Source organism: Neolamprologus brichardi, chromosome 5, assembly GCF_056152115.1.
Source record: "Neolamprologus brichardi isolate AB-2024 chromosome 5, ASM5615211v1, whole genome shotgun sequence".
Lineage (NCBI taxonomy): Eukaryota > Metazoa > Chordata > Actinopteri > Cichliformes > Cichlidae > Neolamprologus > Neolamprologus brichardi.
Window position 1 is genome coordinate 18,243,634 of NC_142108.1, and position 27,849 is coordinate 18,271,482.

The following is a 27,849-nucleotide window of genomic DNA, read 5'->3' on the forward strand; positions in this document are numbered from 1 at the left end:
GCTCCGGGCGACTTTCCCTGCACTCATGCCCTGTGCATACCTTTGTAGTGTGTGCAGCCAAGACGGAGACAGGCTGGAAACCACAACAAGTAATTTTTGGATTCCTGCAGACCTCAGTGTGCTTTCCCAGGCGCTCTAACTCCTGGGTCAAAGCTTGAGAAGACAGGTCCTAACAGGTAGAGCAGTGAGAGAGCACGTGCATAAGGGTCAGACGGCAATCCCTCAAAGTCCTCTTGTTCAGCTGTGTACATCATAAAATGTTATCCAGAGACATGCGTGGCTTCATGCAGCTGCAGTCTTCTGCTTTTATCTGTAACTTTTACTGAAAGTAAGACTGAGTGACAGACGCCAGAAACCTTTAATTAACATCTTTATTTTGAACGGACAGACATCTCTCAGAGCTTTCCGCTCTGTTAGCTTCCATCGGATCATTAGTCAAAACAGCACTATGGAAGAAGATTGGGGTTGTCTAAATCTGGTTGCAACACTTCAGTTTGGGGTGACTGGCTATTGCATGATTTGGGGATTTTTACTAATGTCACTTCAACTGTTTATGTCTGGGAACAAAGCAGTTCAGTCATCCCTTGACACATAAATACACGCTAGGAACACTTCACTCAAACCTTTGCACATTTATACGCACAAACATTTAAAAGCTTGCCTATCAGTGCAGTGAAATGGATCATCAAAAGAGAGATTAGAGGAGTTTAGGACTCAGTAGTGCAGAATGTTCACTAAACAAATGTAAACACTGGATTTAGTCTCTTTGATATCGCTTAGAATTCTCTTGTGGTCAAATGTGCAAAAATTTAAAAAAAGGAAAGGAAACAGGTCTCAGCAGTCATATGCTATGATAAGCTGCACACAGAGTACTGCAGACTACTACAGTCATTTGATTCGTTTTTTGACCTGAGAGCCAGACAGCCTCTCAGTGATTCTGTCAGTGTAGCTATCTGCAGCTTGTCTCTTCCTCTTGTCAACACATGCCTTTGGACAAGAACTGAACAACAACAAAACACAACTGTTGGAGTCGACAGATAAGCAGTGAATTTACATTCTGATCATCTGTTTTCACATGAGAACTCTGTAATCACAGAAAAACACCACTGTTAACTTTATGAGCTGTTTAAAGAAGTAAAGACAACAAAAATTTATACTTCTTTTTTACAGTAGTTAGCAACTTTTCTTTCCTCGGTGTCCATAGCGAACTGACTGGGAACCAAGTGCTGTCGTGCTCTGGAGGGTCAGTGTTGGAGGTGCATTTATTCATGACTTTCAGAGGCTTTTTGTGCTTGGGCCAGAGAGATTGGACAGAGTCTGTTCACTCCACAAGTTGAATGATTCATCTTGAAGCAAACTTTGACTTTAGTTCTTGCCTGGTTACGAGGATGTTTTTTTTTTCTTTTTAGATTTTAGTTTTTTAAAAGGTTTTAACTACACCTTCCTCCATGATACAACTTTCTACTCAAGGCCTGATTCAGATTGTAAATGACTTCATGGAAACATTAGCGGTTTGTCAATAGAAGTAAATACACATCACAGAGGTCATTGTGTGGTTTTCATTAAAGGGTGTTTTTTTTTTAACTTCTCTGGATTAAGGAAAGCCACACCACGTCCTATTGCCAGTGCCACTTAACAAAATCTCAGCAGCACATTGGCCACAATTACAGGGCTTTGGGAAGAAACCCGTGCCTCAAACTGGCACTAAGAATGCATTAAATATGACTGAGGGTGGAAATTATAAGATGTTTAATAGGGCATGCACTTTTTTTCTGGTAAAAGCCAGTGTGGCACGCCAAAGTGAAAGATGTTTTATCAGAACAGGCACTTTGATGCGTGCGGTTTTCTTGGACTGTGAATTGTAGCAGCTGTGTTTTAGTTACAGGATGAATAGGAGCAGAGCTGGATCACAGCGTGTCAGCTTAAGAAATGGCTTCACACCTGGATGCTACTGATGTAGCAGAAGGCTACCAGTAGGGGGCGGTATTGAACTTGAGCTGATGACTTGCAGAGGCGAAGGAAAGAAAGATACATAAGTATGTGCAGTTTCTTTATTTTTTACTTCTGATATTTTTTATATTAAACGTGCTTTATATTAAATCTGGGCAGCAGGACTCATCTGAAGAGCTTCTCAGCAATATTTATAAATATGCATGAAATATCAGACTTATAAATCTATTAACTGATTTATTTAGACCTGAACCGAAGGACTAAACATCAGAATGACACTGCCTGCTTCTTGAGATTAAACTTGGCATTCCAAGGAATTACTGTGTTTATAAAATGCAAACTTTGATAATATTTTTGTGAGCTTTGTTGAGCCCATTTCACCAGTTCAGGTTTGTGCTCCTGACTTTCCGAATGAGCCTTTTTACAATAAACATTTTATCGATTGGTTAAACTGGAGGTCAAAGGAGAAGATGATTTTGAAGAATGTGAAGTGGACAGTGAGTTCATAGGCAGTGAGTTTCTCAGTTGTAAACTGTGATTCACCTTTTGCCGTGTGTGCAGGTCAGCAGCAGAGAATTCTCAGTGATACTTCTGACTCAAATGCATCTCATGCAACCTCGAGCCAATCTCATCTTTGCGGCACCTGGTAAATGAAAGCAGCTGTGAGGACTGTAGGGAATACAGCGAAGAATGAACACTAGCAAAGCACATTTCTACACCAGCAGGGTTTTAGATCAGGGCCCTAAAAGGAAAAAGCTTAGTGATATCCACAGTGTCTTCCCCCCCCCCCCCCATCTTCAGTGAATGCTGCAATTTTTCCAGCCCGTGACCCCCTCGAGATAATATCATAGGCCTGGTGGTTTTCTTTGGCACAGCTAGCCCAGCAAGACATGAGCCTCAACCTACTGGGAGCAGTGGTCATCTTTATCTGAGGAAGTCACACAATACAGCACAAAAATGTAAACTCGAAGATCTACTGCAGCTGAACTTTCATAGAAGAGATATGTCCTTCTGAAGAGGCATTAAAAAAAGTTTTAGAGGAACTTTCGTTATTTTCTTATTCTTTACAGGTTGCTTTAGCACAGAGTGTCCACTGTGAGGAAATACATCGTTTTCATACATTTCCAAACATGTGTTTTTATTAGAATTCAAGAAGACATAACAGCTCAGTTTGTCTTTCATGGCGATGTAGCAATGACTGTGTTGACTTCAGAGAACAATGAGAAGAAACTCCACCTTTATTTATACTTGAAGAGGTTAGAAGGTAAGAACCATTTCCAGGGTTTGCTTGAAATTAGTTTTAATGATGTTATAGTCATTCCTATGCTCGGGGTGTCTTGTAGTCAGTGTAGTTAGTCCATGATGAAGTAAATAAGTTAAAAATAAGTATTTGATAAAATAGTGTCTCTTCTCTCGTCTCCTTAATGGTAATGTTATAATTTATGAGCTTTTTATTTCATGGTGTTAGAGGAGATGGTCTTGGTTTTGGGGAATGTGGCCCCACTTCTTCTATAAACATCAGGAAGCTCTCAGTACACTGCAATAAAATACCGAACCACTAACTACAGCCTCCAAAATTAGCATGCAGTTGTATCAGCACGTCTTTGTTAGAGGGCTAAATAAGCCTAAACACAGTGACTCTGCTGCCGGGCTAATATGAAAGTAAGCTGTAGTAAATTAGATGTATTTTGTTTTCAGGATGTACGTTGTTTCATTTTCCACCAATGAATATCTCAAATTTTACTCAGTAACAGCTCCACAACTGTAAGAAAAGCCTTGGACAAGAGGATTGGGTGAAATACTGAGTGACATTTGAAAAACCTCTGGCAAAACAAGTATTTGTACTCTGGTCAAAATGGCAGAAATGAGCACCCTGAGAAATGTGTCTGGACTCTCTGTTTGAGGCAGGATGAGGAGGTTGGTCTTTTGTGAGGGGCTCAGAGTAGAGCCGTCACTTCTCCATATTGAAAGGTCTAGTTGAGGTGACTCAACTGACTAGGATGTCCTCTGGGTGACTTGGGCATGAGGTGCCTTGCCTATGTCCTACCAGCAAGAGGGGAGAACTTGGTGGTAAAAATTCTCAGTGTAATTCTACCAAATTTGATGAAAAGGAAATAAAAATCAAGCATATCAGATGCGACTTTGCAGCTCAGTGCCTTTTCCCTTTTTTATATATTCAACTCATCACTTTAGCATATTGTGATTGGCATTTTTAACATTTTATGGATAAAATAATTAAAGGCATATATTTTTTTAAACCAAGAACAAGATATGATTGACATAGGCTGCTGTTATCTTTTGTTGTGCAACACTGAGCTAAGTGATTGTCTCATCTAACTCCTTGAATACATCCAAAGACGAGATTTTATAACCATCAACTCAATGATTTTTATTTAATCGTATTTTCTCATTTCTGGTGTAAATTCAGTGATGTTAAAATTGACATATAATTGGTTTATCTCTAAGAGAAGCGTGTGCTGCATAACTGACACAGTTAGGTATCTACCATATGGTGAAATCGTCTCATGAGAGACGGCATGGGTTCAACCCTGAGCGCTGCCCTTTGACTGAGGGCAGAAGTTGGGCTGCAGACACACCGCTATATTCCAGTCTTCTGATCTCATTTTGGAAAAAACACACACACTCATCCCCACCACAGAGGCGCAGAAGAAACCTCTGTGATCTGATGTTCATGGGATGGCGTTGATCTTTAAACGCTTCCCTACTTTAAAGCTCTTGTTTCAATGTCTGGTACCTCTGCTGGAGGTTCAGTCTGGTGACGGTTTGATAGATGGGTTGGAGTGCAATGTAAAAATATATCACCAACCCCCTGGCTGGTTTTCGTGGCAGTTTTGGATTAAGCTTAGTTTAGTATGAACACTATCATTGAGAATTTGGAGTTTTTTTTATCTACTGTGTTTTCAAATACTCTCCATTGCAAAAGGAAAATATATATACAGTGTTTAATATTTATATACCTAAAATGTAATTAAAGCTCCATTTCTGTGTGCAGCCCATCCAAAGTCTCGCTCATTAAAACTGCCATCCTGATGGAGAAATAAGGACTATATGGTATGTTACTGAGCCAGGGGAGACATTCAGTATTCCACTGCTGCTTTGTGTATTCTCTCCCTGACCCATTGAAGTTCCACATTCCTGCTCTCTTATTGGGCAGAAAGACTTAGAGAATGATGAGCGTGACAGTGACCCCTCTCATACCCCTGCGCAAGCTGCCACAGGTGTGTGGCCTGCAGATGGAGAGGGGTCGTCAGTGCTCAGCTCTGACCTTGACTTCAGGTCAAGTTGCCTGGTTGTTTTTCTGCATCGAGACTGCCATTTTCCATGGTCCATATATTACAGGCTAAATGAACTGTAGCGAAAGGTGGGCACTCTCTCTTACCCCAGGACCCAGACCCATTAATTTAAGCTCTTGTGATGTAGGTCCCATATAAAAATTGGTAAGGATCACAAATTAGGTCTCTAGCTGTACTGCTTCTAAGAAGGATCGGTGTAATAAACTGATTATAAATTACGTTTCACTGTGTAATAAAATTGTATTAATGTTAAAGGTGACATCTCATTGCCAACAGAGAGTTTGCTGTTTTCAGTCCGAACATTTCCAGATGTTGTAAACCGAGAGGGAAATGGTATAATTGGCTGGTTAGACGCTGGCACTGCAACGTGAGCAAGATTTGTTAGTAAAGGGGAAAAAAAGTTCTAATAAAGCAATTTTCTCTGCATTCGTAGTCTTCGGTCTGTACAGTAACTCTCCTCTTTTTATGAACGTGGAGAAAGTTTACAAGGTGCCAACTTCCAACTGAATGTTCCCCCTTAATTTTTTCCATAGTCTTCAGTTTTCAGTCCAAGATTCCTTCTGCTGGCATGGCAAGTAAAAAACCCAGTGTCATCAGGTATAAAACTTTGCTCCGAGCATGATCTCTGCTGACAATGTTCCATATGAACTAAATTTAATAGTAATGCAGTGAATCCGCATCCGTGTCCTTAAACTGTGGTGTAAACTGAATAATCTGTTACACATTATTCTGTTTATTCTCAATTTTAACATCTCCTCATTATGTGGAATCTCTGCTGCTTCGGCTATGATACGCTGGACTGTCAGCGCCTGTATCTGACCCTGGTCATTATGGGTAGTTTGGGAACTGCAGGGAAAGATTTTATCTTGTGTCGTTGATGACAGATTTGGCAGCACGTTTAACGATTGGGAATGAAATGGAAAGCTGTGAGCTTATGTGGAAGTGTTCAGGATGTTTTGAATGAACAGGACAAATCCTTTCTCTGGTTCATGTTGAAGTAGGTTTGCAGCTAGGAGTGAACGAGGGCAACATGTTACTGCCTCATATTTCCATTTGTTCCGCTTAATTATTCGCTGTTTATAGTTTGATTCTCTTCTGGATATATTCTACCTTTTCTTTTCTTTTTTTCTTCTTTTTTTCCCCTATTTTCCTTCAAGTTGGTAACAAGAAACAAACTGAAGGATGGAAAAAGGGCACCAAGTTTACCACAGCGATTTTCTTGTAGTTCCAGGCCCTTCAGTACTTTTGACACGTCCAAGTTTATTCATGCACGACATTTAAAACACAAATGAAACAACATGAAAAGGAAGTGAGAGTCTCTCATGCTCAAAGAAGCATAACCCTGTTTTATCTTAGACACTATTTCAGTACATCCTTTTCATTTAGCATGATCTATCCTTTGTTCTTCTTTCTCGGAGGTTTCACTTTAGTTCACATGTAAATAATAATAAGGAGATTAAAAGTGAGGCATAAACATTTCATCAGTGCTTTGTCGTATTTTTCCCCTGTCAGATGTGAATGAATGTGAGGAGACCAATGGAAGCTGTGAAGCTCTCTGCTGTAACACCATTGGAAGTTTCTACTGCAGGTGTCCTCCTGGACAGAAACTGAACGAAGATGGAAAAACATGTCAAGGTCAGTGTGGTGTTTAATTTCAAAACGGCGCTCTGGGAATTTTACACATTTTACAAGTGCATTAATGGCACATAAATTATCATAATTACAGGGCATCCACACAAGAAATGATTTGCAGACAGAGTTGAAAATTTGTTAGAAGGTTACCTAGGCAACTGTATCCAAATGTCAGCAACAAAGTGATATGTAACAATGTGTGGATGCCCCTTAACAGATTCAGTCTCCTAAAACAGTTGTATGATGGCCTCTGTGGGTCTGGAGAGTAAGGGAATGACCAGAGGCCACAAGAAGTCCGTTACATTCAGGGACATCAGGCAAGGGAAATGACTGCTGGTGGCCCAAAGTGGGCAAGTTAAATGGTTTGAAGTTAAACGTCAAGGCAGCTGATTGAACTAAATGACAGTGAAGGATACTATTGCAAAGTTACCTGGGTTAGGTGACAAAGACTTTCTCTTTAATGTCTGTATGGGCTACAATTGGTCTTGTGACCTAAAGGTTGGTGGTTTTAGCTCCAGGCAGGAGGATAGAAGAAGTAGTGATCTTCTTCCGTCGGGATGCCCTTGAGCAAGCTTTTTAACCCTGGAAGTTATTTATTTATATAGCGGCAAATCACAACAACAGTTGCCTCAAGGCTCTATTAGCAAGAAGTTGGCAACAATGGGGAGGAAGAAACTTCTAAAAGAATCGGCTCAGAAAAGAGCTGTGCTCTCAGTAACAATTCATCTCATAAACAAACATTATAAAAAATATGAAAATAAAAAATAAGATTATTTATGATGGAAACGTTGAGGTTCTGATTGTCATATGGTTGGTTTTCTGATACAAATATTCTCAAAATAATCAGCTGTGAAGCTGTTTTTTTCTTTTTAACTTGCAGTTGTACATATTTCTGTTCTCTGTGTAGATAACTCCTAAAAGCACAAGTTACTCTGACATTACAAATGATCCCTTGTAAAGGGAACATTCATTGCAATTTATTAGTTTAATACTACTTGGAAATGTCACCTCATGCCAAAACAATCTGATTGTCAATTTGAGTGAACCACAGTACCAGCTATTTTTACATTGCACATCATAGAAAATAAAATTATCTGGACATCTGCTCTTCATGACTCAGTGTCTGTTAAATAAAAAACTGTAGCTATCTATCATGAAGCCCAGTATCTCTGCCCTGTATTTCATCAAAACTGATATTTTCCCATGAGATTTGTTTTTACTTCATGATAGTTTGATGTTTCTGGTTAGGAAATCTCTGCAAGGGCTTTAATCAGAATAATGAATCCTGTGTGAACCAGCCAAGCCCAGAGGAGAGACGCTGGAGTGCTCTGTGGTACTGCAGGAGGAACCAGAGAGAGATCTGATCCAGGTCACGGTTATTAGGAGAGCTGATGTGAACGTTGTCACAGCTGGCTTTCATAGCTGTCTGTCTTTGCCACTGGTGTGTACTGGAGAAAAACAGCTACCCTCAGCATTAATGCCCTAATTGTCTGTAACTGACAGGCGTATTAACAGAGGTAAAAGAAACTGACTAGAAGCTTTCAATGTTTGATGCTTTAGATGTTAAAGCTAGAGTTGTGTGTGTCTCGCACTGTCTGTGGAAAGTGATCTGCTTTTCATTTCGATGACAGCCCGAAGCTCAGAGGGCTGCAGAGGCGCAGGAGTCCAGATGAGATACAAATCAATTCAGTTAGCTTTTCACATGCACTGTATATGAAAGAGAGACATAACTTGTTGGTAGGAACAGACTTGCCTTAAGGCTGTATTCTTTCTAATGGCCTAAAGGAGACGAGTCTCAAGTCTCATTTAATATACTAGGATATCATTTAATAAATTATAGTAGACAAAAATAGATAATAAACCAGGGTATTATTCATAACCCAGATATAAGCATGCAGGATTATTTCTTTCTCCAGCAAATCCAACACCCACTCATGAGGTCTGTTTTTTAACAGAAGGTGGTGACTGCCAAAATGCAAAGTTCAAACAGTGGATGGCATCAGCGTGTCAATGTCCATCTGTTATTTACAGTCTATGGCCCTCAAGAATAAATCACTCTGGGTAGGATTGTAAACCAGCCCATTAGTGCATTGGGGAACCTCGTTTTAAACAGTTAGCAAAATGCTCAAATTTCTTTTTATTTATTTGTTAGGACTCCGCAGGACTGATACAAACGGTGCTGAGAGAGCCAACAGTAACAGTTGTCATGTTGAGTGTTGAGCCGTAGTGTCAACACGTTAGCCGTCATGTCAAATTAACTTTTTAGCTCGGACCATTACAAACTGGAAGAGTAATACTTAGCACACGCCAGAATAATCCCAAACTAAAATCAGCAGGTACTAGATGCCCACGCTAACCCAGAGAACAGAGCGCTTACTGTAAAGATGATTTTTAAAGGAAAACACTTTGGTTTTGCCAAGTTTCTCTTTGCTGGTACTCGATCCATATTTCCTTTTTACTCTGGTGAGTTGTTTTCACAGGCTTTGGGCTTATTATGCATACTCCTTACTTAATCAGGCTTATTTTCTTTTCTGGCTGGCTTCGTTGTCCCAGTGATTCTAATATTTGTTTAGCATAAATGTACAATGTTGCAAACTTCTTAGATGCTTGCACAAAGACTTTAAGTAAGGATAAATGATTAAAAAGAGGAGTTATAAAAGTCATAAAAGAAGCCTCTTTGTATCATTTCTCTTCCAATGGGTGATGGGATGCTGATCATAAGGATGATTTTGCACTTTTTCTTTACAGCACTGTTGGGGTCGTGCTGCGGTGTTTGTATGTGTTGGCATCAGATGAGAGAGCACAATGGATCTGCTATTGAATAGACCGTGAGATGCATTCCTTTCTCAGATGTTTGGATTGAAAATACCGAATTGGACTTCTGGCACTCGTCAAATTTGACGTTCCTTTGGTGACAGACTTTTTTGATACATGTCAGTATCAAAAGAAAAATATATCAGTCAGCACATCCTCTAGACGATTCACATTCCTTCTCCAAACACCTAACTTATGAGCGCTCATAAATCCTTTTTACACACACAATATTCTTTGAAGAAATGTGAAAACACAGTGGCTGAGTGAGCAAAATGAGGCAAAGAAATCAGTCACTCCTGGCTTGTGAAATACAGATTGCTTTTCTAAATCTATCTATGTAGTTAATGTAGTACTGGATGTGCTCCTTATAGTGAAATGTGGGGAAGAGTGGGAAAGAGAAAAAGGAGGGAGAGGAGGATCTATGGTGTGATGGACATTGAGGTTTGGGAGGGTGAAGTAGAGAGAGGGAGATGGAGGGAGGGAGGGGGAAAGAAAATTCAGGAGACAGAGTGAAAAAGAAGTACTTACCATGTTATTTCAGACCAGTCTTTACTGGAGCATGGTCATCCATTGCCAGCCAACAAACAAACTTATTAGCCTTAACAAAAATGTTGACAGTAGATCTTTTGCAACAGATCTTTGGGCATTTCTAAAATCTTTTTTTTTCCCTTTTGTTTTAAATAGTTTTTGATTTATTAAACCTAAGCCATGGCTTTGTCACCAGGAAGCTGGATTTTTATTTTGGTGGTCATTGTAGCAGTGTATTTGACTTCTGCTGCAAACTATCCATACAGTCACTATAGAAGGATTTGCTATAGGCCACACTGTTACCATGGATACCGCGGCTACAACTTTGGCTACCTGGCTGCAGGTAAGTGATCCTTTCTGAGCCAAAATGCAAATGAAGCAGTGGCAGCAGCTCTAATGCTGATATTGGAATACAATTTTAAAGAAATGCGAAGGTTACTTATTTAGCAGCGCCGACATTTAAATTGCACACCTTTGTGTTATTTTACAATATGAACATTTCCATCATATTACAGAAAATTCAACAATTTGCATTTCTCTTTTAAAACTTTAAGCACATTTCTTTTTACAGAGGGCTAAATGGACACATAGGGAGTTTACAGTAGCAGGAGGAGTTAATCCATCTGACTGATAATGTGTCTGCTCTGTCTGGCAGCGTTCAGCTAATTTTTCTCTCTGAGAAATGCTTCACTTTTAGCAGCACATGAAAAAAAAGAGCTTTATTGACTATTGTGGTGAGGTATAATCCCTGTGGTCCCTTATGTAATTCTTGGTGGTGAGTCAAGACTGTTCAAAAATATTTGTTCTAATGTCCAAATTTTAAAAAAAAAATCACCTATCCTAAATGGATCCTAAGTAATTTTCCATGAAGACAACACCGTGCTGTAGGTAGCTACAGGCATAGAATTAATACACCCTGTTTAAAAGCCAAGTGCTGTTGAGGCTTTGGCTGGAGATCGAGGAGGATTATGTTCTGGATGTGGAAAGCAGGCTGGAGTTGATCCGCTGCCTGTGTGCTGCAGTCGGCACAGGAACAGGAGTTCCACAGTGTTGGTCCCGTTTCATGCAAAACCAAACCAGAGGACGACATGCAGCATGGACGGAAAAATGAAAGTAGGGGCTCTGCCAGCTTTTCTGAGTAAAATGAAGCTAAAGTGGGCAGCAGAGAGCAAGAAAACGAAACTTGAGAACCTTTTTTCAGCTCCGGGCACTATAACGGAGGATGTTGCGGGATATTACGGAGAGTGGATAAGTTCAGCTGAAGGATATTGCTATAATTCAGCTTCTTGGGCTGGTTTTCATAAGAACCATTAAGCATGCAGATCTTAGTCCCTTTATGCTCATATCATTCATTTATGTCCTTATTCTAATCATATGCTTCTTTTTATTATCCTTTTTTGTTATCATAATAACCACTGAGATTTCATAATTTACAACACAGCTTTCCACCATCGTGTGCTATAACGTCAGGGTGACAGACTTTGGGTTCTGATTTACGTGTCACGAGTGTATACTGTGGAAACTTGAATACAGTGTTTGCGTGAAGCTCAGATTTGGATTGTGAGGGTGCCACACTGCCTGTATATCACACAGTGTGACACGAGCACATGGAGACTAAATTTTGATTTAGAGATTGATATCCGTACATCTTTTCACAGACCACAAAATGTACTATCTCAGCTGCCATGATCAATATTTTTACATATTGTACTAAAAGACTTTGTGCACGTCTATTGTGAAATGGTTTACTGGCTCACACAATCTCAGAGTTTCATAACCCAGCTCAGCACATCCCCTCAGGTCTATTAAAAGCTGTAGTTCTGTCAGCTTTTAGCTACAGCTGTTTTGGTTTTTTGGCCCGCAATATTCGTTTTCAGACGCAACAGCCAGCTGTTTTTGGTAAAAAAAAAAAAGAAAGAAAGAAAGAAAGAAAAAGCTCTGATAAAACCACAGTAGTTGTAAATGGGGAACATACTGAAGCGTTTAGCATTTACAGATATCCCTTAGGAGTACGTGAGAACCAAAACACAACACAAAGTGAACTTGAACTTGAATTCACCAGATGACCTAAAATAAATGGTCTGTTTAACCCCAAACCATCATCTTTTCCTCTAACCAAGTACTACTGTGTCCTAAATCTCGCCAAATTTGTTATCCGCCCGTCCGCCGTTCATCCATCCATTCATCCATCCTCTACTAATCCAAGTCAGACATAAGTCTGGCATTTTAACTTAAAAATTAATGATGTAGCAGGACAATAATTGTGTCACTGTATACACGAGTTTATATTCAGATCCTTCTTTTAGTTTAAGTGCACTTGAAGAATAATTAATCCTCATCCATAATCTCGTTTTTTTTTCAGTTTATTATCTAATTTTTATTCTTCCATCCACCCAATGCATAGTTCTTGCAACTTAAACAGCTTCCCAGTCCATCAAAGGGTTTGTGCATATATTCTGCTTATGTTGACATCAAAGGCCATTTTAAACTTTGCAAATTACCCTATTTGGCACATCTAACAACTGTGGGAGTCACTGCAAAGCAAAGCCATATATAGAAGCGTCTGCATTTATGCAATAATGTCCACATTTTTCTTTTCACCTAGAGAATGAAAGTGTCTATTTTTAATGTGACGGAGGGTTTGCACCATGATGAATGTTGATTAGTTATTTCTAGATTTTATTTACATTTAACTGTTTACAATGTCTCTTGAAGACCAGATGTGTGGTCTGTGAAACGAGGCAGTCAGTTATGTGAAATAAATGAAATTAAACTAATATTTACGTTCAGTAAATTAAAATAATCAGCTAGTTTAGGGAAACTTTCCGAAAACTCTTTCCAAAGGAATTCCAGTGAATTCTTGAAATAGTTCCTTGCTGAATGGCCGCCTGAGGCCAGGACTGTTCGGAATAACGCATTTCTCAACCAAACATTTAACTTGGCGCTGAATAATAGTATTTAATGATGTGTTGGTTGTTTTTACAGGCATCATCCGGCAGCCAAAAAACATTCACACTCACCTTCTTAATGTGTCACGTCACTTGTTGCAGTCGACAACCTTTCCAGTAACTCCACTGTGATGATTCTAGTAATATTAAAGCAAAAGGGTGATTTGTCAACAGCCTGGGGGTTGACTTAGCGTCCAGCACAACCCCAAACACACCTCATAATTCAGGACTCACAGGGGGGTCTGCTGTGAAACACACCAAACAATTTATTTGTCTGTGACCCCTAAAATAAGAAGTGTTTAAGAATGTGGTTTGTTTCATTAGAAATCTGGTCACACTGTGAGGGATCGTGTTTCTCTCACCGCTGCTTCCGCCTTCTTTTGTTTGCTTACCATCCACATGCTTGGCTGAGAGGAATGTGTATGTTTTGCATCCTCCACTTTAACTTTCCATATGTTTTTCCACCTGAGGGGCTTTGACAAGAAGCGCAGGAATTTCAATTTGGTTCTAAATGTGCAGTAGTTGTTACCACATGGGGGGATTTGTTTTTTTTGAGCTGCAACACACTTGTAAAATACTTTCCCTTCTCATCCATCACCTCATCCTTGCCTCCTGGGGTACATCTTTACCCTAAAACCCATATTAACTTCCTCTCTCAGCTTGGCATCTCATCTGGTTTTATTCTGGTAACCATTTGTTTTCTCCCATAATGAGAAGGTTTATTTAAATTGCACTCATTTCTGTCTTTTGGCTCTCTTCAGTATTTCACTTGCATCCCTCCTTCCATGCAGATATTGATGAATGCCAGGTCCACAATGGAGGTTGCCAACACAGATGCATTAACACCAGGGGCTCCTACTATTGCGAATGTCACCCGGGCTCCCGGCTTCACGTGGATGGCCGCACCTGCCTCGGTGAGTGATTTTGTTGCTGGTTTGCTGCAGATGAATAACAGAAATAGCATTGTAGGATTACAGCACCATATATGTGCTGTAATCATAATATGTATGTCAATGAAAGTGCAAAAGGGTCTAAAAACATCATTTATAAAAGTTTAAACACAGTAACATGACGATAATGATGATGGAGAAGGTCTTTATTTAATCCCATTAGAGACAGAATATGAAGACGTCCAAAGGCACTTTGTAATATAACCTCATGTAGTTCAATACTCACATAAACAATGAGACAGTGGTTTGGAGGAACTGAGCTACTGGAAGCTTCTTTGAGTCTTTGAGTGTTATTTTTTTCTTTTGGTCATTATTTCATTGAAGTTTAGCCACATATGGTTTTTGACATGGGTACTTAATCATCTAAACCACATTAATTATATTTCAGACAACCCCTTGGTTCTGACAAAAAGCCCCATTGTGGTGCGGTTCAAATAACATTTGGTGGTGAAGCCAGATTTAGTCAGTTCATGAAGTTTTTCCTTTAACTGAATATCTTGTACAAAAGCCATTTTTAAGCTCTCCTGTGAGAGAATCAGACCCAACATCCCATCCTGGAGAAAGCTTGTAGTATGGTTGCATCCATTGTTATTATTGTTTAACTTCTTGGGCCTTTATTTATTCATGTCCACTTAAAATCAATTTTCATTGTAAGTACAGTACAGTAAAAACTATTAAAATGTAAGGTTAACCTTTACATGCTTTGGTTTGAAAATGAGATGAGTTTGTCCACCACACAAACTACGCAACATCAACCTCAAACTACGGCAACAAACAGTTAAATTCTGTGTATCTCTGGGATGCAGAGGGCTAATGTGCTGGTTTACTTCTCAGTTACTTCTCAAACCCCAAAAGATATTCAGGCTATAATCACATAGGACAAAGAAAAGCAGCAGATTCTCACAACTGAGTATCATGATGTAGCTCCATCCCTCTGCTTTTCTGTGTACAAGAGCTCTATTTATAGAAGTTGTTTGAATTTGTCCTGCAGAGCTTCTGCTGTCTCTGATGCATCAGTTCAGTGTTTTTAATGATTTTGTTGCTCTTGCCTTGCATGACTGGATAAAATAGCTTAAAGTCACTAATAAGTGCATCCTACCATTTTACTGTGTAACCGTCATTGCCGATATTGACCGTATGGATCTACTTCAGCTCCTCCGGACATCAAGTAGTATTTAGCATTAAACTGTAATAGCAGCTAACCAAAGTGACTGCCTTTCTTTATATGTGTTACACAGCCTCAGTGCTCAGAAAGAAAAGGGAATATGAAAGCCTGCAAACTTGGACTGCTGAGGATGAAGTGATGGAACCAATCAAATCGAAGTTGTCCTTTAAATGGACTTTTTGCTCTTTGCAGCTAGTTCATGTTTATGTTTGTGGCATCGCAAAAATGAAATAAAGTTATTTAGATGTGACAAAGTCAGAGAAAATAAAGAAGCCCTGAATCCATATATTCTTCAAGTACTTAAAAAAACTGAGTGATGCAGGGAAGTTAGAATGCTATTATAGGTCATTTTTTCCCTGCATTAAATAGTGCTTTTGCCCGAACGCTCACCTGAGCTTGATTCCTGCTGCCTGTGTGGCAACTGTCATATGACCTGTGCACTGTTTACTCAGTACCTGTGCATTTTTCCTCTAATATCAGATATTTGTGGTTTAGAAGAAAAAACATCTAATAGACAAAAAACTATAAGCGTGCCGCTGGCTTCTACGTCAGGAATGCACACAGAGTGTCCTGGATGAATTTCAGAGGAAAAATCATTATGTGTTTTTTGGCTTCGTAAAGTAGTTATTTAATTTTCTTATAGAGCACATCTGTCCCTGAGAGGCTCTTATGTGACAGCTGTTGCATTAAGAAATGACTGATTACGCCAACAGTTCACAAGTGGACTGACTCCAGGCAAATGCTGCTTTTCTGGGATGCTTATTGCTGTGAATTGTGTCCATGTTCAAAAATACATTTGGTGCTGAAATCTCACTGTCCATTACAAGCGAGTAAACGATTATGTCAGTTTCAACTATGTGCCAAACAGCATGAAAACATACATACTGGAGGATAAAGGACCACACATAGCAATCAACAAGTCAGTCTCCCTCTCTCTGCTCATCTCATCCAGCTCTTGATCAGCCAGCAGAGGTTAGACGTATCCCACACACTTAGCGTGAAGCTGCATAATATTTGAGCTGGAAAGCACTCTGTGGTTTGACATGTGTTTGGGATGGTTGGGTCTTGACTCTGGTCTGTGAGCATGAAAAACAGCCTTTTGAGAACACCGGGCTGTTTGGGCTTCAACCTGTTTTTTTTTTTTTTGCTTTTTTTCTGTGAGGAGATCCAGATTGATCTGTTCCTACACAGAGGGGAGACTCAGACAAGGAAGAGCATTGAGCTCACACCGCTCTCTGCCTCTTCACCATATGCTTGCTGTCCACCGCAGGCGCGCTGCCATTCAAGTTCCTCTGTGTTTTTTGGCGTTTCTGCTGTGATAGATCTCTCATTGCTCAAAGCATAGCGGCTCTCCAAGGTGTTCTCTGAGTGTAGGAATGTCAGGAGTGTGACTGCTCTGAGAAATGTAAGATTTCTGTTGGTGTGAAACATCAGTCACAAAGACTAACATGACAAATCAGGGTGGATTGATTAGCTTCTGAAAGATGCTGGATTTTTTTCAGTGTTGTCCTTTTATCGTATCACATCTTTTTTTTCTCTTGCCTTTTTAGCTGTCCTTTCATGTGCCGTTAGCAACGGAGGATGCGAACACTACTGTGTGCAGCAGTCTGTTGCTCATTTTCGCTGCCGCTGCAAACCGAACTACACGCTGTCGGAGGATGGCAAGCATTGTAAATGTGAGTGCCCATGTTTCTGAACTCTGTTGTAGGAAGCACTAAAATCACACGTTCATATGACACACTGCAAAAAAAAGAAAAGCCCTAGAGGAATAATAATGTGATGGATGATGTAGGAAAGCACGTCAATGAAACTGAGCACTTTGGATGATTATGAAGGTGTGATCCTGCAGGTTTGATCGTAACATTAAAAACACATTGCCTCAGCATCTGCTGCCAATTATAATTATCTTACAGGATGTCTGAGCTGGAATATGACTGTCTTTCATGGGATAAGATATTCAATTGGAATGAGTCACAGCAGTCTTCGTTGTTTTTGTTTCTCAAATTGTGTTTTGATGGCCTTGCTCGTTTTAATCACTCCAATCTCTGAGGCCGTTAAGTCAAATACGCTTCTCAGAGGGTGGAAAATTATACATATATGTATTTTAAATTGCTGTCTTCTAGATGCTTTTACTTTGTAATTGTTGGCTGCAAACAGCTTCCTCTAATTTTTGCAGGAAGGTTCTCATCCAAACTGCTGGACAGGCTTACACAAGTTAAACAGACACACATACAGCTATGAAGAGCAAAGAGCTGGAGGTGCTGGGTGGATTTAAACCCCCTCCACTTGCTCTGCTTTAAAATGCAAAACAGTCAGTTTTTACAGTTTTCCCCTCTGCTGTGTTTGAAGCTTTCCTCACTTTACTGTCAGCGTGTGAGTTTATGTGTATGAGCATGAGCTTTTTTGTGTTACAGTACAGGATCCCTGCGCCGATCAGAACGGAGGCTGTATGCACGAGTGTCGAGCTGATGGTGGCAAGGCCCACTGTGACTGTAAAGTTGGCTACACCCTTGCTGCTGATGGGAAAACCTGTGAAGGTAAACTGACCAGTAGTGAGTAAACTAGTAAATTGAGTGGCAAGTGAAACTAGTTTGCTAAACAATATGCATACATTCACAAGGAAAATGTTCCCTGATGGTAAAATTGCTCCATCAACTGATGTTTTCAATGTCGAGCATCATACATCATGTAGCTCTAAAAGTAAAAAAAAAAAGAAGAAGAAAATAATTAGCTTTAACACTGGAAGTCCCAGGCTTTTCTAAGCCCAAGTCAGCCAAGTGGAAGCTAAACTGGCTAGTCTTTTAGCATCAATTCATATGTAAATTAGGTTGTTACTTGAGGAGTGGGGGAGTGGGGGTGTGTGAATGATTGCTGTTTTCTAACTACCAACTGCCTCTTTGTTAGTGTGTGGGGGTGGGGAGCTGCTAAAAGCTGTGAACTTCCTTTCCTGTTGAGGTCAATGAAATTGTCCTCTTGCGGGGTTTACTAGGCTGCTGCTCAGCAAACCTGTGAAACCCACAGTATAACCCTAACCCTGCAGTATATAGCAAGTAACCCTGACAAGTTTGGGATCAAGTTTTGGGTGGCTAACTGCCAACTGCCTCTTTGTTAGTGTGTGGGGGTGGGGAGCTGCTGAAAGCTGTGAACTTCCTTTCCTGTTGAGGTCAATGAAATTGTCCTCTTGCGGGGTTTACTAGGCTGCTGCTCAGCAAACCTGTGAAACCCACAGTATAACCCTAACCCTGCAGTATATAGCAAGTAAACCTGACAAGTTTGGGATCAAGTTTTGGGTGGCTTGCGACCTAAAATCCAAGTACATTTGCAATGTCTTCCCATATCTTGGCAAGGGAAGTACATTTGCAAGAGAGTTGGCTCACTCTCATATGGCTGGGAAGAAGGCAAGAAAAGAACAGTTGCTTTGGACACAACCCTCCACACCTAGCCCTGGAAAAAGAGCCATGTGTTAGGTCAAACACAAATGCAAGAACAATCATGCCACTGTGCGATGTGTTCACTGCTACAGATACACATGTGGTTTTTTGTTTGTTTTTTTTGTACTGTTTTTATCAATATATCTCAGCAACAAAGGAAATACACCCATGTGTGTTGATTTCTCCCTAAGATGGCAAACAGAAACACAAGTTTCCTTGTGGGTTAGGGTTAGGCTAACCCTAACCCTAGGGTTAGGCTAACCCTAACCCTAACGACTCAGCACCACCTTATTTACATAACAAAAGCAGCAGTTCACAGTTCAGTTCAGGATATTAGCTAAAAGCGTACCAGCCATTTGGCTGGTTGGCGGGTTTTAAACGTAGAAAAGCCAAATGGCTGCTCTCTGGGAGTTCCAGTGCAACAGCCAATAAATGAGGAGCAGAAGAAGCAGAATTTGGATACCATCAGTGTTGGCCAACAATGACTTTAAAGTGTGCAAAAATAACTGGAATAATCTTTAAGCGCTGACGAAGATGGAATAATTCACTCTGTTTTTTCAATGCATTTTCCTCCAGATATTGATGAGTGTGAGACAGAAGAGGCCAACTGTGCTCACGGCTGCCATAACACTCTGGGCTCTTACGTCTGTGTTTGCAACGCTGCCTATGAGCTGGGATCTGATGGAAAGCAGTGTTACAGTCAGTTTAAATCCTCATGCCTGCATATTGTTACACGAGTGGATTGCAGCACCTTTAATTTCTGTTTATAAAACATGTCGTGTTATTAACACACGTCGGTTATTTTATTGTGTACCGAAGGAATTGAGATGGAAATTGTGAACAGCTGTGAGAACAGCAACGGTGGATGTTCGCATCACTGCCAGCATTCAACCAGCGGACCTGTGTGCACCTGTAACCATGGTTACACGCTAGATGAAGACCTTAAAACCTGCATTGGTAAGAGAGTGTAATGCACTCACATATACTTAACATTACTTAGTTGTTTACAAAATTAAGGGAGATAAACAATAATGTATTGAGCGCATATGAAATTATTAGTGTATGTTATAATTTATTCCTTTATTAGTAACTGGTTTATTAAAAAACAAACAAACACCTGTTTTACCAACTTATCAGAATTTGCAAAGCAGCAAAGAAACTACAAAACTGTGGAGTTCCACTTTGGTGATTTTGACAGTTTCACAGTGACTCATTTTTGTTTGTTGCTCACAGTGTCTGTGTCTCTGTGCCGTCTGTTTTAGGGGTTCTGTCCTTCTTGTTTTTGGCAGACATTTTTTTTATGTTGTTATTAAATTAAAGTGCAAATATCAATTACACCACACCTTTCAAAAGTGGACTTTTTGGGCATCTATAAATGTCAATCCTTGAACTTGTTATTCATTTAGTTTTAGTTTAATTATTAAAATGCCTAATTTTAAACATGATTTTTGACAGATTTCTAAAATGTTTGTTTGTTTGGGGATTTTTGTTCTAATGACAGGTGGCCTAAATTTGTTATTCCAACAGTTTTATTAAACTTATATATTTAATTTATTATTAAACATTTATCTATTAAGCTGTTGAGACCTAAACCAACAAATACTCATCTTCCTGTGTATTTTGACCAGTAATGTTAAACTTTAAGTCTAATGGAATAATCCTAGAAAATATACAAACTGCATGAAGGTCGTTGTTTAGCTTTAGTTTCTTTTCTTTTTTTTTTTGGAGACACATTTTTAAACGACGTCAGTCAACATAACCGCATTGTGAATTTACCTTTTTGTGATTTATGGCAATGCTGTGAATTAAACTGAATTAAAACTAATCCAGTCAGCTTGCTGCACCAGAGAAAATGTGGAGAAGGTGTGTGATAACTGTAATTGCAGACAAGCGTAAATAGTCATTTTTGCATTTACTGGAGACGACGGCGCAGTCGGCGTAGAAGTTCACATACAATAAAACTAAAAAACAAAAGAGAAAGCGAGGCACTTTATACAACTCGAAAATAGATTTTTTTAGTCCTCTAATAAAAGAAAAAAGTCCTTGTGGTCAGGAGGTGGAAGGGTATTTTTGGAAAACAGGTCTTTGCTCATACAAGCCATAGTTTGCAAAGAAAAAGAGCCAATTTCAGTTCACTGTTATCATCGTTCACTTGTAATTTTAACCTTAATTGGCTGTTAAACCCACACAGTTTAAATTACCTCATAAATTTTCCCTCATGGAGCAGGGAAGCATATCACTACAGTTGGATCATAATTTTTGTCTTGGTGCTTGTTGTGCTTGGCAGATGTTGATGAGTGTGGAGAGGAGATCTCCTGCTGTGAGCAGGACTGCACCAACTACCCCGGGGGTTATGAATGCTACTGCTCTGCAGGATACAGACTCAACTCAGACGGGTGTAGCTGCGATGGTAATGTTTTACCTTCAGTCCAAGCGTGGACGGCACTTACATTTACATGAGACGCAATGTTTAATCCTGCTGAATTTAAAAGGAAAGTTTTGGTTTGACACGCACAATGTTGCCTTTGTTTTAGTGAGCAAAAACAGTGGCCGTCGTCAGTTTTTCCTTCTGACGCATTTGATTCTGTGGTGCGTCTGTGTTGTTTAGATGTAGATGAGTGTCTGGCCGCTAACGGTGATTGCGATCACACATGCCAGAACAGCGGCGGTTCCTTCCAGTGTTACTGCCGCCGGGGTTTCCGTTTGGATGAGGACCGGCATTCTTGCATCCGTGAGTATCAGCAATCATGTGTAAGAGCGCGGGCGAACGGGAATCACACCAGAAACATTCCAGTGGAAAATCCTGGCAAACTGACACTTGTTGTGCAGTAAGTCATTTTGACAAAAAGTTTAAAAAGAGGATATGAAGAATGGAAATGTCAAGCTAGGACTAGTGTAATCTACAATGAGATGCAAGGATATCCAACTTTATTTGGCATAGGTGCAGTATTTAAACAAACATTAATGAGCCAGCTTCAAATTTGATGTCAAAACTGGAAGAATCAGTGGGATACTGGTATTGCCAGAAAATTAGAGCAGCAGTAGCATTGTCCTATTTAGTGTTTAGTGTGAGAAAACCAAATCAAGCAAATCAAGCTCAGATGCTATCCTGGCAGATCAGCTGATCTCACTGCCAGCCCACATCAGCTGATGGCTCAGCTGATAGCCTTCTATGCATCCAACTGGCAAATCTCACATGGACTGCAGTGTTGCACTTCTACCAGTGATTTTCCAACCCACAAGAACGCAGCTCTTCCTTTTCATGCTGTTTGTGTGCCGAGGTCTCAGAACAGAGACAGAATTAATTCCTTTGAACCACCATTGTGTTTTACAGACACATGGTATAGTAGCTGTACCAATGACAAGTAGCACCTTTTAAAGTAATAACATTATACTAATAGCATGATACTGACATCAGTGAAACTAGCCAACCAATTTCCATGTGTTCCAGCTTTTCCTTTCCTTTTTTAACATACCATTACTTTCACTCCAAGTAAACGCTCAGATTGGCTAAAGCGCACTTGGAATTGTCAAAGGATTTATTTCCATATGCCTTAATGGATCCCTGTGGAGTTAACTATAAACAGAGACTATGTTTTGTAATCCTGTGGCCTGACAAACATGCTGAATGCATTTGCTTTGTCATAAAACATTTGCAAAGTTTTGCATCTGCATTGTGTACGTCCAAGTTCACCAGCAGCTGATTTTATTCCTCTCGAGCAATTCTGCACATCTTAACCTCTGGTCAGTTGAATAATATCAAATAGTCTGTAACATATGCTCACCGGCCACTTTGTTAGGCACACCTTTTAAAGTGATTGTTGAGCAGGTTCTAGAGGATTTTCTGAAGTTTAAATAAGAATGAGTAACAAAGGTGATTTAAGTGACTTTGAATGTGACACAGACTGAGATTTTCCCACACAAGAGAAAATATCCTGTCTTTCTTGTGATGGTGATGTAGGGAATGCCAAAGGTCAGAGGGGAATGGCCAGACTGCTTTGAGCTGTTGGGAAGGCAATAGTAACTCAAATAACCACTTGCTATGACCAAAGTACACTGAAGAATATCTGTGAATGCACAACTCGTTGAACTTTAAAGCTTCAGAAGAACACCTGGCCGCCATTCTTGTCAGCTAAGAACAGGAAACTGAGGCACAATTCACTTGGACAACTTGATAAACTTGACGTGGTTTGATGAGTCTTGATTTCTGCTGCAACTTTCAGCTGGCAGAGTCCAACAACATGAAAGCACACTTTGGGTTCCTCAGTACCAAATGAGCATCTTTTAATTTCCACAGCCTACCTGAGTATTGTTGCTGACCGTGTCCATCCCTTTGTGACGACAGTGTAATCATCTTCTGATAATTGTTTGGATACAAACAAGAATAGGACCATTTATTTCAAATAAAAACTGCACAGAGTAGCTTTAAAAAGCCATCAGTTCTTACAATGAATAATCTGCATCACTATTGTCCTCTTCATTTGATTTACACAGCATACGATCGTGTCATCATGTACAATATTACTCAGTTGCCACATGAATAAAAATGAAAGATAGAAGATAGTTATCTCTTTTTTTATACATACAATATATTTAAATGCAATGATATAAAAAACATGTTGGTATATTTTGTATAATAGATTTTTTTTCTCACTGTAGCACTTGAAGATGCAGTCGAGGCCCTGTCCAGCGGAGGCTCTATTGAGCTGCCACTCATTCGCCCCCAGCTCACCTTGCTGCAGGACTACAGCCAACCCCTGGAGCGCTTTGACGACTATGAAGATGACGAAGGGGAGCTGCGGGCTGAGAGTAACATAGCGGAAAAATTTGGTGAGTTTCATCTCAAACCGCTGTTGATTTATTATCATTAACAGTAAACCTGCATCTGATTATATGGCTCCTGTGAAACTGTCTGAAAGACTTACCCAGCGATGGCAGGAACACATCACACGATGGGGGCAAATTATTTTGCTTCATGCTTCCAGAATGTTCGTACATCCTAATTAACTACCATAATGCCAGGCATGTTGAGGGTTATATAGTCTGGCAGCTGCTCTGAGTCTGAAGCAGGAAGTCAGAGGTTCTGCTTTCTGTCGCTCAAACGTGACAAAAAAAACATGCTGAACAAGCAATTTAATGTAACTGAAAGCTGAAGAGTAACACCTGCTAATATTTAAATGTATGATCTTGCAGTCCCAGTGCAATGCTTTCATTTATTACATTTGTGGTTTGGAGTTAGTGTACCAATAGAAATGTTTCTAAGGGTTAAATATCATGGAAAACACACAAAAAACATATTTTTATTAAAATGAGGTAAGCATAACTTGCACACTTAAAGTTTGATCCTTGTGTTTTCAGTGTGCTTGGATGACACTTTCGGCGGCGACTGCAGTTTGACGTGCGACGACTGTTCTAATGGAGGAAAATGCAATCTGTGGAAAAATGGCTGCGACTGCCCCGACGGGTGGACGGGCATTATCTGCAACCAGAGTGAGGACTGAGCCCACAAACAAACACTGACCCACACACTGTCACGGGCCAGGCTGCACAGCCATGACAAAAAGCGAGATGCACACAAATGCTGATTAAAAGACTGTTGTGTGTAGTTAATATGATCAATGGAGTAAATGAGTGCATGGGTGAGGAAATGGTGTATGCAAAAAAAATCCAACCGCACACCAAAGAACCAACCAAGCTAAGACGGGTATCTTACAGTAACTGAGCTTTGAGGGCTTTTATAGCGCACTGGCATGCTGGGCCCAGGTGTTGCCAGTGTCACTGATGGGAAACGAGCCACACCAATCCTGCAATGTCTGCAGATGAGACGTGCCACACACACAGGCCGAAAGGAAGGCAGGGTAGAGTGGGTCATCACAACAAAAACACCCGTGGAAAAATGTCAATCTTGACTGTTTAAGCTGTAATGGATCCTTTTTTATCTTTCATCCCCACAGCGTGCGCTGAGGGACATTTTGGCAAAAACTGCTCCTTCTCCTGCAAGTGTAAAAATGGTGCCAGCTGTGACCCCGTCAATGGAAACTGCCGCTGTCCTCCTGGTGTGAGTGGAGACTTGTGCCAGGACGGTGAGACGCTTCTCTTTGTGTCTTCATTTAATGCAGATTTTCCTGCTAAGATAAAATTGAATTATTTTAAAGGCACACTAGATATCTTGCATTTACAGAGAAGTATTTTTTTGGTTCAGGTTGTCCTAAAGGCTTCTATGGGAAGCAGTGCAACAAGAAGTGTAATTGTGCCAATAATGGACGGTGCCACCGCACCTACGGAGCGTGCCTGTGTGATGCCGGACTCTACGGACGCTTCTGTCATCTCAGTGAGTCCCACCGCTTACACGTCAACAGCTTCTCATGCCAAGCTACAAATTACAAAAGGTCAGGCCTGCTACTACTTTCACTGTGACTTCAAGTATCCATGATTCCTTCATCTTCACCTTCAGCGTGTCCCAAGTGGACTTTTGGACCCGGCTGTTCTGAAGAGTGTCAGTGTGACCAGCAGAACACTGTCGAGTGTCACCGCCGCTACGGCACCTGTGTCTGTAAAGCTGGTTACTGTGGTAACACCTGCAAGGAAGGTGAGCACAGTCACAAAGCACAAGTTGTGTTTGTGTCTTTATCTGTATTCTTGTTGTTTATTACAATTATACAAATACAAAACTCAGAAACTGCAACTTCCACTGGAAGGGCAAGAGCTATACCGAAACTTTGATGTTTTATTCTGTTAATATGGGAATTTAGTGCAATATGTTCATCTTTTTGTATCATTGTGAAGTCTTATAATGCTGTTTATTTAGTAAACAAGGAGAGTGCTTATGTCCCCCAATGACTAATATTTTGCTTGAAAGTTTGAAGATAATTCAGGGGAACCTAGAGCTTTTTCCTAATTTCTGTGACCTTAAGTTTTGACCTAGGACCTTTGACCTTAAAGCAATACATACTAAAATGGTGTATTGTATCATCTTTACCCATACAATTGGAGCAGAATTGGCAGAAATCTTTTGCTTTTAAAAGCTGTAAAAACTTGAGATTTTCAGATATTTTCATGCAGTGTGTGATTTTTGAAAAAATGTATGGTGTCACTGTGACATTGTGACAAAAAATAAAAAGTGTGTTTTACAGCTTGCTCCATGCTCTTTAATATGATACATTACTCGGTGTGGTTTTCCTAAAAATAAATTTCAAGGTCCACTTTGACCTTGGGCGCTAACAATGAAGGTCAAGATCAAATACCAACCTAGGTCCTCATGTCCCCCATGGCCTAGTATATTGTTGTGAAGTTTGAAGATGATACATAAAAAAATTGTGGATGATATAAGGTTTCGACTGATTTTCACATTTGGTGTTATTTGTATCGAACTGACACAAAGGAAATAGAAAAAATGTATATAGTTGTAAGTCTTTGTTACTGCAATCCAGTATTTGTTTCAGTGACACTGTAATGCAAATGTCCTCTCAGGCTAAAATTGTCCACACTTGCAAAGTTCTGAAATATCTGATAATATAACATAAATAGTTCAAATTCATTTTACATTAAGCTACATTGTACATATATAAAGTGATTTGCTGATCAGGCCTCACTCTGCATCCAACTGTTGTCACTATAAAAGAAGTTTAACACTCTGACTGAACAGGCAACCCTGTAATGTATTGATAATTCCCAGATTCCTCACCAACTTTTCACATTGTCTTTAGAATGCAAGCCAGGTACTTATGGAGCCGGCTGTGAGAGGAAGTGTGCCTGTCCATCAGGAGTGTCGTGTCACCACGTGACCGGAGAGTGCCAACGAAAATGCCCTCCTGGTCTTCATGGGGAGAACTGCGATCAAGGTGGACAGCTTGATTTTTGCATGCTTTAGGCTTATTTGTGTTTGTTTTCATGGTCCTGTGTTGACACGAATCCTTCCTGCGTGTCTGCTGTCAGTCTGTCCAGAGGGAAGATTTGGGCCCGCCTGTGTTCACTCTTGTAACTGCACCGGCGCACCATGTGACAAAGTGACAGGACAGTGTCAGTGTCCAGCAGGCACATCAGGACGCCACTGTGAAAACTGTGAGCGCTTACATTTTTTTATATATAAAAAAAAAAAAAAACTAAACAATTGACTTAAATTTTACATGATAAAAATCATGAAAATGTTCATGATGATCTTTGCAGTGTGTCTGGAGGGTTTCTGGGGTCTAGGCTGTGGAGAGATCTGCCCAGTGTGCGAGAATGGCGGCATATGTGATAAACACAACGGCTCGTGTAACTGTCCTCCAGGATTCATGGGAAGACTCTGCCAAAATTGTGAGTAGCAGCATTTTAGGGAAAGTTTCCATAGCAACAGGCACTAAACAGTGAGCCGGATGAGAAGGACGGCAGCACTGTGGAATATTAAAATGATGCAGTTTGGATGTGAAGTGAAGGAACATGGTAGAAGTAAGAAGGGTAATTTTCTACAAATTCATATGCTTGAAGCCATTTTTTCACTGGAAGAAGAAATATAACTCCACTTCCACTAACCGCTGGCTCTTCAGTGTTCACTCACGGCTGAATGGCAGTGAAGAAATGTCATGGGAACTTGGTGCTTTTCTCATGTAGTTTGGTGCAGATGGCTGTGGTAGATTACTCTTTTTTTCTGTCTTTCATGCAGTGTGCCCGAGTGGACGTTTTGGTCAAAAATGCCAGATGAAGTGCATCTGCGAGAACAACGCTCGCTGTGACCCTGCGAGTGGGCGGTGCACCTGTGCTCCTGGTTGGACTGGGCACAAATGCAGGAAAGGTATCATACTGAAGCACGGAAGCAGTCGCCGCTGAGCTAAACTGAAGGAGACGTATATGTGGAAAAACCGAATACAAAAAACTGAGCTCATTTATATGATTGTGTTGCAGCTTGTGATGCGGGACACTGGGGGGCCGACTGTTCACAAACCTGCGACTGCAGAAACGGAGACGGAAGCTGTGACGCTGTGACAGGCCAGTGCAACTGCGAAGCTGGTTTCACTGGAACTCACTGCCATCAGAGTATGTTATTATAGTTTTTTTTTAAAGTGATTATACTTTAACTTTCTCACTATACTCACTATTTAAATAATGCTTACAGTACATCCTCAGATTGGTGCCCAC

The 27,849-nt window shown here is 40.3% G+C and overlaps 1 protein-coding gene across 1 annotated transcript in view; it reads left to right on the forward strand.

The window, feature by feature from the left end:
- The window catches only part of megf6b (multiple EGF-like-domains 6b), a 58,388-nt gene that overhangs the window by 20,588 nt on the left and 9,951 nt on the right, over window positions 1-27,849 (forward strand). The window contains exons 5-22 of the mRNA XM_035916444.2: window positions 6,777-6,899; window positions 13,978-14,100; window positions 16,852-16,977; window positions 17,716-17,838; window positions 19,309-19,431; window positions 19,552-19,689; window positions 21,020-21,142; window positions 21,341-21,463; window positions 23,392-23,562; window positions 24,091-24,222; window positions 24,687-24,815; window positions 24,935-25,063; window positions 25,187-25,321; window positions 26,439-26,573; window positions 26,668-26,793; window positions 26,899-27,030; window positions 27,377-27,505; window positions 27,616-27,747. Coding sequence (XP_035772337.2) covers window positions 6,777-6,899; window positions 13,978-14,100; window positions 16,852-16,977; window positions 17,716-17,838; window positions 19,309-19,431; window positions 19,552-19,689; window positions 21,020-21,142; window positions 21,341-21,463; window positions 23,392-23,562; window positions 24,091-24,222; window positions 24,687-24,815; window positions 24,935-25,063; window positions 25,187-25,321; window positions 26,439-26,573; window positions 26,668-26,793; window positions 26,899-27,030; window positions 27,377-27,505; window positions 27,616-27,747 — 2,352 coding nt within the window. The remainder of the gene's footprint in view (window positions 1-6,776; window positions 6,900-13,977; window positions 14,101-16,851; window positions 16,978-17,715; window positions 17,839-19,308; window positions 19,432-19,551; window positions 19,690-21,019; window positions 21,143-21,340; window positions 21,464-23,391; window positions 23,563-24,090; window positions 24,223-24,686; window positions 24,816-24,934; window positions 25,064-25,186; window positions 25,322-26,438; window positions 26,574-26,667; window positions 26,794-26,898; window positions 27,031-27,376; window positions 27,506-27,615; window positions 27,748-27,849) is intronic.